Source organism: Stenella coeruleoalba (genome assembly GCF_951394435.1).
Source record: "Stenella coeruleoalba genome assembly, chromosome: X".
NCBI lineage: Eukaryota > Metazoa > Chordata > Mammalia > Artiodactyla > Delphinidae > Stenella > Stenella coeruleoalba.
Genome location: NC_137152.1, coordinates 93,937,457 through 93,949,998, shown reverse-complemented (window position 1 = coordinate 93,949,998; position 12,542 = coordinate 93,937,457). Strand labels below are relative to the sequence as shown.

Sequence of the window (12,542 nt, the reverse complement as noted above, 5' to 3'; positions counted from 1 at the left end):
GGGCAGCACCCTGCAGACAGCCCGGAGAACGTGTCCTCGTTAGTGCTTGCTCCCAGACGCAGACGAGGAAGAGCAATGCAGGGGCGCTGTGCACGTTCCACCCTCTCGCAGTTGGATCTGGGTTTCGGTTTCTGTACTTCTTGCTCCCGCCATGGAGAGTCCCGATCCCAGGCCCCGCCGCATCCCGTGAGGCCCTTCCTGTGCCGCAGGACACAGGGTACCCAGGACCCACTGGCGATGGGACGCCAAGTGGGCCACGATCGATCGGTACGCAGAGAGGGACGGCACCGGCCGCAGCGAGGGGATCCAGGTCCGTTTTCCGCACCCGAGCTCACCTCGGGAACAGGAACTCTGCGGCCGGGGGACGCCCTATTCCTCGGCCTCCCTCCCCGTGGACGACCCGGGGGTCCTCTCGTTTGGGGAAGACTCCTGGGAGTTTTCACAAGCGGCTCCACGTTCTGCAGGTGCCGCCGTTGGCCCCGGCCAGAGGGGCACGCTGAGAGCACCTGCGGCGGGCCACCAGTCAGAGCGCCTAGCTACCTCAGGACCCGGCCCCAAGGAAAGGCTCTGCCCACGTAAGATGGCCTGACAACGTGTCGGGCGACTCACAGGCGCGAAAGGAGAGGGGCGCGGGGAGGGTTTCGGCGCCCTTCCAGGAGGGGTACGTGTGGAGGGAGGGAGGGGTCCAGCCTGGAGACTTGCTCCCAGTCGGAAGCCCTCCCCCACACCGCACCCCGCCCCGGGACCGGACCCCCACACACACACCAGCCCACCACGCACCCCCGCCCCGGCAGATAAGAGCTGGGCCAAAGGGCAGGAACGGGCCACCGCACAGCTTGCTCCAGAAGCGGCCTATCGGGTCGGCCGGGGACTCGAAGGCACCGCCGCGTGCCCAGGAGTATGCACCTCGTTCCCGGCCTTGGCAGACAAGCTGGACGAGTGCTGGTCATGGGGGAGAGGGTGGTCAAGGGGGGCGGGGGAGGCGTTCCTCTCAGTCCATCAGAGGTGAGCTTCAGGCAGCTTCTTCAGACCCCTTCCCCTTGATTCCCTGGCTGGGCTGCAGGTGCAAGCACAGGGCCGAGACCCGGAGGGCCAGGCCGCAATGCAAGCCGGGGCCTTTCCTTCTCATCGCTGAACTGAGGCTCAGGGCCTCGTGGGGAGAAAGCTGAAGCCTGCTGCAAATGCACGGCCCGGGGGTCCACTCGGCGGGGCTCTGCTCAGCTCCTCTCCTCTCCTCTCGTGTCCTGCCCTCTCCTCTCCGAGAGCCCCGTCCGGGAGCCCTCGGGACAGGCCAGGTCAGGCCTGGGCCACCATCCCGGAGACCGCGCGAGACGGCAGCGCAGCCACCGACTGACTGGACTCTTCGGCTCAGGTGAAGGCCGCCTCCTGCGGTGGCTCCTGCGTCCCGCGAGCGCCGTCCCCTTCTGGACTCGGACTGCCAGCTCTCGCTGGGCCTCGGCCGCCCTCGGCACCGGGTAGCCAGGCTCCACGTGTCGTCTCTGAGCTGGACACAAGAAGGTCGGTGGGCCCGCCTCGGCCGCTGCCGCCAAGGGCGGCGGAACTCCCGTTGCCCGCGGTGGTCTCTGGCTGGGCCGCACCGCGGCCCAGAGAGGCTTCCGGGGCCCTGGGCCCGCCTAGGCCGAACCTCCTCTGGCGCCGAGGGGAAGGGACACGCGGCCAAATGCCCGCAGAACCGCGGCCCGGCCTCCTTCGGAGCAGCTTCCTCCAGTCCCGCCCAGACGTGGCGGCCACCAGGGTCCACCGAGACTCCACTTCCTGTAGCCCCACACGCCAGGCGGCCGGGCTGTGCGCCTTGTGCCACTGCCCGTCTCTGGAGCGTCCACGGCACCGCCGGGCCTTGGGCCACGCTTCCCGCCCCTTCCCAGGCGGAGCCCTTGACTTCCCGGGGCCACTGTCCAGTGTTCCCGACTTCGATCCTTCGTCACTCCTCCCCAGGAAGGGACGGGTACAGGGTTCGCGGGATCGGCGGACCCGTTCCTCTTGATGGCACTACTGCACCACGAATGCCAACCTGCCCTGCCCCTTCCCCTCCCCCAGGCCCTCTCCCTCTGCCCTTTGCCGAGGGAAAAACGAAATGCCAACCTCTGCCCAACCTGCCAAAGGCAGGATGGCTCATCAACCCGGCCACTTCAGAGGGGCGCGCCTCAAACTCTGGCCCTGCATCCTGCGGGGCCTCGTCTCTGTGGGGTCCTCTTAGCCTGCCGTTACGACTCCCCATCCAGGCACCCAGCCGTTGGACCGGCAGCTGTGTCTTTAGCAGCCCACATTTGCCTAACGCCTCGGGAAACACTCTGAGCGTGAGCACAGAGATCCAGTCACGTCTGGCCGGTGCCCGGCGAGGCACCTTCTCACCAGTCACCGAGGGGCAAGCAGCCCGAACGAAGCAAAGGGCCGGCAGCCCACAGGCACAGACGCGGTGCGGGACGAGCTCGGCCTCCTAGGCCAAGACGATGGACTTCCCCCGAGGACCTGGCTCTTCTCCCGCGGCGGCCCGGGGGCGGGAGGGTGGCAGTGGGGTTTGGTGTCCAGGCGTGGACGGTGGCACGCACGGGTCCGTCGGGAGGGCCGCCGGGCGCTGCCCCAGAGACGCCGGAGCGGGTCAGTCTCCTGACACCGCCCAGGGGAAGGCCAGGGATGGGAAGACACCCCCGGGGTGGGTGTGTGGGTGGGTGTAGGCTCCCGCCAACTCGCTGTGCTTTACACCTCGGAGCGACTGGGAGCCACCGCGGACTCCTCTTTAGTTTCTTTGCGGTGCACTGGCGAATGTGGTTTAGACACAGGTTCCTGCCCTTAAGCACCCTCTCAGCGCCTGCCTGGTCGCACTGACTTGGGTGGAGGGCGGGGTGGGCCACTGGGGGCACTGCCGCCACCGGCCCCACCCATGTTGGCTGAAGGAACACACTCTGGATGCCAAGTGCTCCGCGGACACGAGGCCTTGGAAAGAGAAGAGAGCTCTGGTCCACCGCCGCCTCGGGAAGCACCACGCCTCCTCCGTGCTGAAAAGAACCGGAGGGACGGCACGGGACGGGACGGGATCGCATCTTCTCTCCTTTTCCCTGGCTTTTGTCTCAGCACGCCTTCCTCTCTTTCTCTGACTCCGAATCTGCTGCGCCTCCGGGCCTTGGCAATTCTTTCAAGCCGCGGTACTGAGGTGCGTCGAGGAAAGAAAAGCCGCAAGAGCCCCGCCGTGCTGAGTGCACGTCTTCCGGGACCCACGCCCCACGCCGGAGGACTTGACTCGACGCCCAGATATTACCGTGAAGGGCTCTTGGGATGGCCAAACAGGGTCCTCTGGAAGGCAGTGTCACCCCAGAAATGCCACGCTGCCCTTGCTGCTCGAACCCTGCCTCCGCCCTTCGCTAACCACGGAACGTCAGCCGCGCCGCCGACCCCTCCCTAAACCACGGCGCCACACGCTCACCAGCCCGCCTGGAGAAGCCTTCAATTACTCTGAGCCAGGGTAGGAGGCGTCCTCCTCCCGGCAAGACTGTTTCAACAGAAGACAGGAAGGAGAAGGGAGAAACAGAGACAGAAAGAAAACACCTCCGGCTGCCGGTCACGCACCCACTCAGGCGACATGTCCCACACGGAAGAAGGGGACGTACACCTCCCGGAAGGCCCCACACTGTCAAGTTCCTTGGTTTGTCAAGAGGCAGACTTGGGGAGTGCAAGGAGCCCCACAGAGGGCTGCCCCGTGCCAAACCTCCACGCCGCCCAGCGGGCGCCCCCTCTTCATCATCCCGCAAGGGCACGTCCCCGAGTCCTTCCTGGCTTGGTGGAGGGCCACGGCGGAGAGAGCCGGGCCCAAGAGCGATCAGGAGAGGACGGGAGGAACGGCTATCACGGGCTCCACTCAGAGCACAGGAGGCAAAAAGCCCACGAGGCCTGGCTCCCCCTCAAAGGGTCTCCCCACCGCCGGCCCCCACGTCGGGCTGGGCTGGCACTGCTGCTTCTCGGGCGTGAGGTGGGGCGCCGAGTGATCACGTCACGGGCGGTTGGCTTCACGGAGGCTGGAGCCCAGACCGGGCCCTGGTGCCGGTGCAAGCGGCCCGGGCCCGATCCCTTTCCACTCTCCCCGCCCCCGCAGGGCACGGACCTCAAATGCTACGCACCGATCACCTAGGGTAACCGTACACAGATGCTCGTCCACGCACCTCTTTCTTCCGGCCCCCCAGTCAGGATCTGACTCGAGAGCCTTTCCTACCGTGGCCAGGAACTCCGGCACAGTACACCAGTGTCCCCGTGCCACGATCCCACCTGGGAGTCCCTCCTTCTTGAGCCTTGCTGAACTAGCAGAATCACTGACTTTTTCCTCTGATGAAATAGACTATCTCGGACGGGGGAAGGGGAGAGAACAAAAGAGCACGCACTCACCCAGAACACCAGCGCCTGGAGATGACCGACGTCCCCGGTTTCCCTCTTCCTCCTTTCCTTCCGCTCTGCCTCCTCTGCAACGAGAGAGAACCGAACGCCCATCACTCAGTGTGGGACCACCACGGTGCCGGTGAACGGGGGGCTGGGGGGGTCCGCGTACACCCCCGCCCGCACAACCTCGAGAGAGAGTGCCTCCGGTTCCTACTCGAGTGTACCGGCACCCCCGGGCCAACCAAAAACTTCCAAACGAGGCGCAAGCGTGAAGAATCAACTCCACGCGTCCTTCGGAAATGGCACGGATGCCAGCCGGGGCAGGGGGGGTCGTTAGACAGAAGCAGTTTGTACACAAAGAAGCGCGTCCAGTGAAAACCTTGATCCCGTCATTCCCCCTAAATCTCCTTCCGGCGGGAAGCACAGCCATCACACCCTGGCGTTGACAGGCGCGGAGCTTGTCTCCTCGGCTCTGCACACGTGGGACTATGGCGGGACACCCCCAGGTATCTTGGCAAGCCCGCGCGCGTCCTCCACAACTTCCCAGCAGTTCCTAGGACGCGTGGGTAAAGGGGCACCCACTCGTCTCCCCTCTGGCCGCACAAAGGTCCACCGCACGTACTTTCCGGGCATAAAGGGCACGTGCTCTGGGACGTGGCCCACGTGAGATCTACCCTGCTCCTCTCCTCTGGGTGGACGCCGACGCCGGAGAACGTACCCTGGTCACGCTCACCCACACCCTGGTAACGACAGACTCGGTGGCCCGCGCCTCAGAGCCACTTCCGTGGGAGACAGAAGAGGAGAGGAAGGAACAAGGCGGAAGCCTAGCGTCCAAAGAGGAGGGGCACGTGAGACACCCTACGCTCCTGCCTCCGGGCACAGACAAGGGCACCCTACCCTGGGCAGCTGTCCGAAAAGAAACGGAGGGGACCTAGCAGGACACGACGTCGACTCCGCACAGACGCGCCGACGCCACGGCACGCCTATAGCGCCGTGAGAGCAGCCGAAAAGGCAGAAGACTACCTATCGCTACCTGAGCCTGCTGGGGCCGGGGAGCAGGCGACATGCACACAGCCCTCTGCGGCCCGCTGCCCCCACCTGCATTCAACCCCGGGAGCACACATACGCACGCAGAAATGACGCGTGCTTCCCTCCGCAGACGGGGACAACTTGGGAGCGGCCATCGAGCAACGGCCAGGGCTTTGGCTTTGACCGGGAGAAAGTTCTATCCACAGCGGCACCCCCGAGGCGGTTACAGGGAGAAAGTACGAGAGAAGGGACCTTTTGTACACGCTCTATAGGCGCACGTACACGAGCTTACGCACGACGCACACGTGATACGCACGCGCGCCCACGCACACGTTCGTGTACCTGCGTGCTTACGAATGAACGAGTGGAGCAGGGAACGAGTGAATGAACCGACGAACGAGTCCGGGGGGGGGGTTTGAGGCGAGAGTACAGACACACTCCCATGGAGAGCTCCCCAGGAGGGTCTACTGAACTGATGGCCCTCCCCAGGGTCATCTGTCTGTGCGGACGGAGGGGAGCCGCTGGGATGTACACCTGTCCCAGCAACTCCAAACCACCTCCCTGCACCCCCGACCCCGGGCACTCCGTGGCAGAGTGACCGCCTGACGCCCCTGGAGGTGAGCAGGGGCAATGTGCCCCAGCTCCCTTGGGTCCCCGTCAGTGCCTCCCGCTGCCACAGTGGCCTAGACCCTCTCGGGCCTGCTCCTGAGCCCTTAAGCCAGTTCACGTAGCGGGATGAGAACAGCAGAGAGGCAACCACGCGGGAAGACGAGGAACCCAGGTCCCTGTGCCACCTCTGGCTCTGAATCAATGTCCTGAGAGAGCCAGGGTCCTGCCCGACACGACCCAGGTGGATGCCCGTCCCCAGGTGTGCAGACATGACAGGGTCCCGGTCGCCAGGACCTGTGGGCCAGGCAACGTGGACTCCAGACCCCTCCCAGAGGGGTGTGGAGATGGACCCACCGAGGCACGGATTCCTTGGGAGGTCTTTACCTGTGCGCTCCTACTGCCAAGGAGAAGCCCCAAAAGGAAGAGACACCGCCTCCCCCAACCCCCCAGTAGGTCCCCCCCCCCCACTCGGAAGGCTTGGGTGGCTCTTGGGCCTCCCTGGGCCTTTTTCCCTGGGCCTTTTTCGATCCGCAAAGGGCGGAGGGAGAGGCCACGCTCGCGAAGGCGCTGGGCATTTCTGGAGCAACAGTGCCATCAAGCGGAAGCTTTTTCAGCACGGCCTCCAGCCCCTGCCTGTGCATACCGTGGGGAAGGCCCGTGACGGGGAGGAGGGCTGGCTTCGGAGCACTGGGAGCATTCCCGGGCCGAACCTGGCCGCCCGGCACGCCTCCGCGGTAGGTGTGGAAGCCACACGCGGTGGGGTTCGGGGCCGGGCTCGCCCACCGAGGAGCCCCTGGCTGCCAGGCCCGCCGCGCTCCCCACCCTCGGGGCCGTGGCCTCGGCAGCCGCCATGTTCAGGAACAGGGAGCTGAAGCTCCCACCCCAGGGCATCTGGCCCCTGGATCCTGGCCCTCCCTGCAGGAGCGAGGCCGGCCAGTGGGGTCCCTGGGGTCTCAGGGCCACCGGGGACCCAGGACCCGCTGCCGGTGCCCCGGCGGAGGCCCCGGGCCCAGCCACCGTGGACCACGGGGAAAGGGGAGGAGGTGGCCGCCCGGTCCCCTGTCGGGGGCAGCACCCTGCAGACAGCCCGGAGAACGTGTCCTCGTTAGTGCTTGCTCCCAGACGCAGACGAGGAAGAGCAATGCAGGGGCGCTGTGCACGTTCCACCCTCTCGCAGTTGGATCTGGGTTTCGGTTTCTGTACTTCTTGCTCCCGCCATGGAGAGTCCCGATCCCAGGCCCCGCCGCATCCCGTGAGGCCCTTCCTGTGCCGCAGGACACAGGGTACCCAGGACCCACTGGCGATGGGACGCCAAGTGGGCCACGATCGATCGGTACGCAGAGAGGGACGGCACCGGCCGCAGCGAGGGGATCCAGGTCCGTTTTCCGCACCCGAGCTCACCTCGGGAACAGGAACTCTGCGGCCGGGGGACGCCCTATTCCTCGGCCTCCCTCCCCGTGGACGACCCGGGGGTCCTCTCGTTTGGGGAAGACTCCTGGGAGTTTTCACAAGCGGCTCCACGTTCTGCAGGTGCCGCCGTTGGCCCCGGCCAGAGGGGCACGCTGAGAGCACCTGCGGCGGGCCACCAGTCAGAGCGCCTAGCTACCTCAGGACCCGGCCCCAAGGAAAGGCTCTGCCCACGTAAGATGGCCTGACAACGTGTCGGGCGACTCACAGGCGCGAAAGGAGAGGGGCGCGGGGAGGGTTTCGGCGCCCTTCCAGGAGGGGTACGTGTGGAGGGAGGGAGGGGTCCAGCCTGGAGACTTGCTCCCAGTCGGAAGCCCTCCCCCACACCGCACCCCGCCCCGGGACCGGACCCCCACACACACACCAGCCCACCACGCACCCCCGCCCCGGCAGATAAGAGCTGGGCCAAAGGGCAGGAACGGGCCACCGCACAGCTTGCTCCAGAAGCGGCCTATCGGGTCGGCCGGGGACTCGAAGGCACCGCCGCGTGCCCAGGAGTATGCACCTCGTTCCCGGCCTTGGCAGACAAGCTGGACGAGTGCTGGTCATGGGGGAGAGGGTGGTCAAGGGGGGCGGGGGAGGCGTTCCTCTCAGTCCATCAGAGGTGAGCTTCAGGCAGCTTCTTCAGACCCCTTCCCCTTGATTCCCTGGCTGGGCTGCAGGTGCAAGCACAGGGCCGAGACCCGGAGGGCCAGGCCGCAATGCAAGCCGGGGCCTTTCCTTCTCATCGCTGAACTGAGGCTCAGGGCCTCGTGGGGAGAAAGCTGAAGCCTGCTGCAAATGCACGGCCCGGGGGTCCACTCGGCGGGGCTCTGCTCAGCTCCTCTCCTCTCCTCTCGTGTCCTGCCCTCTCCTCTCCGAGAGCCCCGTCCGGGAGCCCTCGGGACAGGCCAGGTCAGGCCTGGGCCACCATCCCGGAGACCGCGCGAGACGGCAGCGCAGCCACCGACTGACTGGACTCTTCGGCTCAGGTGAAGGCCGCCTCCTGCGGTGGCTCCTGCGTCCCGCGAGCGCCGTCCCCTTCTGGACTCGGACTGCCAGCTCTCGCTGGGCCTCGGCCGCCCTCGGCACCGGGTAGCCAGGCTCCACGTGTCGTCTCTGAGCTGGACACAAGAAGGTCGGTGGGCCCGCCTCGGCCGCTGCCGCCAAGGGCGGCGGAACTCCCGTTGCCCGCGGTGGTCTCTGGCTGGGCCGCACCGCGGCCCAGAGAGGCTTCCGGGGCCCTGGGCCCGCCTAGGCCGAACCTCCTCTGGCGCCGAGGGGAAGGGACACGCGGCCAAATGCCCGCAGAACCGCGGCCCGGCCTCCTTCGGAGCAGCTTCCTCCAGTCCCGCCCAGACGTGGCGGCCACCAGGGTCCACCGAGACTCCACTTCCTGTAGCCCCACACGCCAGGCGGCCGGGCTGTGCGCCTTGTGCCACTGCCCGTCTCTGGAGCGTCCACGGCACCGCCGGGCCTTGGGCCACGCTTCCCGCCCCTTCCCAGGCGGAGCCCTTGACTTCCCGGGGCCACTGTCCAGTGTTCCCGACTTCGATCCTTCGTCACTCCTCCCCAGGAAGGGACGGGTACAGGGTTCGCGGGATCGGCGGACCCGTTCCTCTTGATGGCACTACTGCACCACGAATGCCAACCTGCCCTGCCCCTTCCCCTCCCCCAGGCCCTCTCCCTCTGCCCTTTGCCGAGGGAAAAACGAAATGCCAACCTCTGCCCAACCTGCCAAAGGCAGGATGGCTCATCAACCCGGCCACTTCAGAGGGGCGCGCCTCAAACTCTGGCCCTGCATCCTGCGGGGCCTCGTCTCTGTGGGGTCCTCTTAGCCTGCCGTTACGACTCCCCATCCAGGCACCCAGCCGTTGGACCGGCAGCTGTGTCTTTAGCAGCCCACATTTGCCTAACGCCTCGGGAAACACTCTGAGCGTGAGCACAGAGATCCAGTCACGTCTGGCCGGTGCCCGGCGAGGCACCTTCTCACCAGTCACCGAGGGGCAAGCAGCCCGAACGAAGCAAAGGGCCGGCAGCCCACAGGCACAGACGCGGTGCGGGACGAGCTCGGCCTCCTAGGCCAAGACGATGGACTTCCCCCGAGGACCTGGCTCTTCTCCCGCGGCGGCCCGGGGGCGGGAGGGTGGCAGTGGGGTTTGGTGTCCAGGCGTGGACGGTGGCACGCACGGGTCCGTCGGGAGGGCCGCCGGGCGCTGCCCCAGAGACGCCGGAGCGGGTCAGTCTCCTGACACCGCCCAGGGGAAGGCCAGGGATGGGAAGACACCCCCGGGGTGGGTGTGTGGGTGGGTGTAGGCTCCCGCCAACTCGCTGTGCTTTACACCTCGGAGCGACTGGGAGCCACCGCGGACTCCTCTTTAGTTTCTTTGCGGTGCACTGGCGAATGTGGTTTAGACACAGGTTCCTGCCCTTAAGCACCCTCTCAGCGCCTGCCTGGTCGCACTGACTTGGGTGGAGGGCGGGGTGGGCCACTGGGGGCACTGCCGCCACCGGCCCCACCAATGTTGGCTGAAGGAACACACTCTGGATGCCAAGTGCTCCGCGGACACGAGGCCTTGGAAAGAGAAGAGAGCTCTGGTCCACCGCCGCCTCGGGAAGCACCACGCCTCCTCCGTGCTGAAAAGAACCGGAGGGACGGCACGGGACGGGACGGGATCGCATCTTCTCTCCTTTTCCCTGGCTTTTGTCTCAGCACGCCTTCCTCTCTTTCTCTGACTCCGAATCTGCTGCGCCTCCGGGCCTTGGCAATTCTTTCAAGCCGCGGTACTGAGGTGCGTCGAGGAAAGAAAAGCCGCAAGAGCCCCGCCGTGCTGAGTGCACGTCTTCCGGGACCCGGGACCCACGCCCCACGCCGGAGGACTTGACTCGACGCCCAGATATTACCGTGAAGGGCTCTTGGGATGGCCAAACAGGGTCCTCTGGAAGGCAGTGTCACCCCAGAAATGCCACGCTGCCCTTGCTGCTCGAACCCTGCCTCCGCCCTTCGCTAACCACGGAACGTCAGCCGCGCCGCCGACCCCTCGCTAAACCACGGCGCCACACGCTCACCAGCCCGCCTGGAGAAGCCTTCAATTACTCTGAGCCAGGGTAGGAGGCGTCCTCCTCCCGGCAAGACTGTTTCAACAGAAGACAGGAAGGAGAAGGGAGAAACAGAGACAGAAAGAAAACACCTCCGGCTGCCGGTCACGCACCCACTCAGGCGACATGTCCCACACGGAAGAAGGGGACGTACACCTCCGTCAAGTTCCTTGGTTTGTCAAGAGGCAGACTTGGGGAGTGCAAGGAGCCCCACAGAGGGCTGCCCCGTGCCAAACCTCCACGCCGCCCAGCGGGCGCCCCCTCTTCATCATCCCGCAAGGGCACGTCCCCGAGTCCTTCCTGGCTTGGTGGAGGGCCACGGCGGAGAGAGCCGGGCCCAAGAGCGATCAGGAGAGGACGGGAGGAACGGCTATCACGGGCTCCACTCAGAGCACAGGAGGCAAAAAGCCCACGAGGCCTGGCTCCCCCTCAAAGGGTCTCCCCACCGCCGGCCCCCACGTCGGGCTGGGCTGGCACTGCTGCTTCTCGGGGGTGAGGTGGGGCGCCGAGTGATCACGTCACGGGCGGTTGGCTTCACGGAGGCTGGAGCCCAGACCGGGCCCTGGTGCCGGTGCAAGCGGCCCGGGCCCGATCCCTTTCCACTCTCCCCGCCCCCGCAGGGCACGGACCTCAAATGCTACGCACCGATCACCTAGGGTAACCGTACACAGATGCTCGTCCACGCACCTCTTTCTTCCGGCCCCCCAGTCAGGATCTGACTCGAGAGCCTTTCCTACCGTGGCCAGGAACTCCGGCACAGTACACCAGTGTCCCCGTGCCACGATCCCACCTGGGAGTCCCTCCTTCTTGAGCCTTGCTGAACTAGCAGAATCACTGACTTTTTCCTCTGATGAAATAGACTATCTCGGACGGGGGAAGGGGAGAGAACAAAAGAGCACGCACTCACCCAGAACACCAGCGCCTGGAGATGACCGACGTCCCCGGTTTCCCTCTTCCTCCTTTCCTTCCGCTCTGCCTCCTCTGCAACGAGAGAGAACCGAACGCCCATCACTCAGTGTGGGACCACCACGGTGCCGGTGAACGGGGGGCTGGGGGGGTCCGCGTACACCCCCGCCCGCACAACCTCGAGAGAGAGTGCCTCCGGTTCCTACTCGAGTGTACCGGCACCCCCGGGCCAACCAAAAACTTCCAAACGAGGCGCAAGCGTGAAGAATCAACTCCACGCGTCCTTCGGAAATGGCACGGATGCCAGCCGGGGCAGGGGGGGTCGTTAGACAGAAGCAGTTTGTACACAAAGAAGCGCGTCCAGTGAAAACCTTGATCCCGTCATTCCCCCTAAATCTCCTTCCGGCGGGAAGCACAGCCATCACACCCTGGCGTTGACAGGCGCGGAGCTTGTCTCCTCGGCTCTGCACACGTGGGACTATGGCGGGACACCCCGAGGTATCTTGGCAAGCCCGCGCGCGTCCTCCACAACTTCCCAGCAGTTCCTAGGACGCGTGGGTAAAGGGGCACCCACTCGTCTCCCCTCTGGCCGCACAAAGGTCCACCGCACGTACTTTCCGGGCATAAAGGGCACGTGCTCTGGGACGTGGCCCACGTGAGATCTACCCTGCTCCTCTCCTCTGGGTGGACGCCGACGCCGGAGAACGTACCCTGGTCACGCTCACCCACACCCTGGTAACGACAGACTCGGTGGCCCGCGCCTCAGAGCCACTTCCGTGGGAGACAGAAGAGGAGAGGAAGGAACAAGGCGGAAGCCTAGCGTCCAAAGAGGAGGGGCACGTGAGACACCCTACGCTCCTGCCTCCGGGCACAGACAAGGGCACCCTACCCTGGGCAGCTGTCCGAAAAGAAACGGAGGGGACCTAGCAGGACACGACGTCGACTCCGCACAAACGCGCCGACGCCACGGCACGCCTATAGCGCCGTGAGAGCAGCCGAAAAGGCAGAAGACTACCTATCGCTACCTGAGCCTGCTGGGGCCGGGGAGCAGGCGACATGCACACAGC

The 12,542-nt window shown here is 65.9% G+C and overlaps 1 protein-coding gene across 1 annotated transcript in view; it reads right to left on the bottom strand.

The window, feature by feature from the left end:
* Positions 1 to 11,936, bottom strand: part of LOC307180959 (uncharacterized protein) — a 29,075-nt gene extending 17,139 nt beyond the window's left edge. The window contains exons 1-2 of the mRNA XM_079911638.1: positions 11,477 to 11,936; positions 4,396 to 4,469 (exon numbers count right to left, since the gene is read on the bottom strand). Of these exons, the coding sequence (XP_079767764.1) occupies positions 4,396 to 4,469; positions 11,477 to 11,897 (495 nt within the window). The 5' untranslated portion in view covers positions 11,898 to 11,936. The remainder of the gene's footprint in view (positions 1 to 4,395; positions 4,470 to 11,476) is intronic.
* Positions 11,937 to 12,542: the final 606 nt, after the last annotated feature.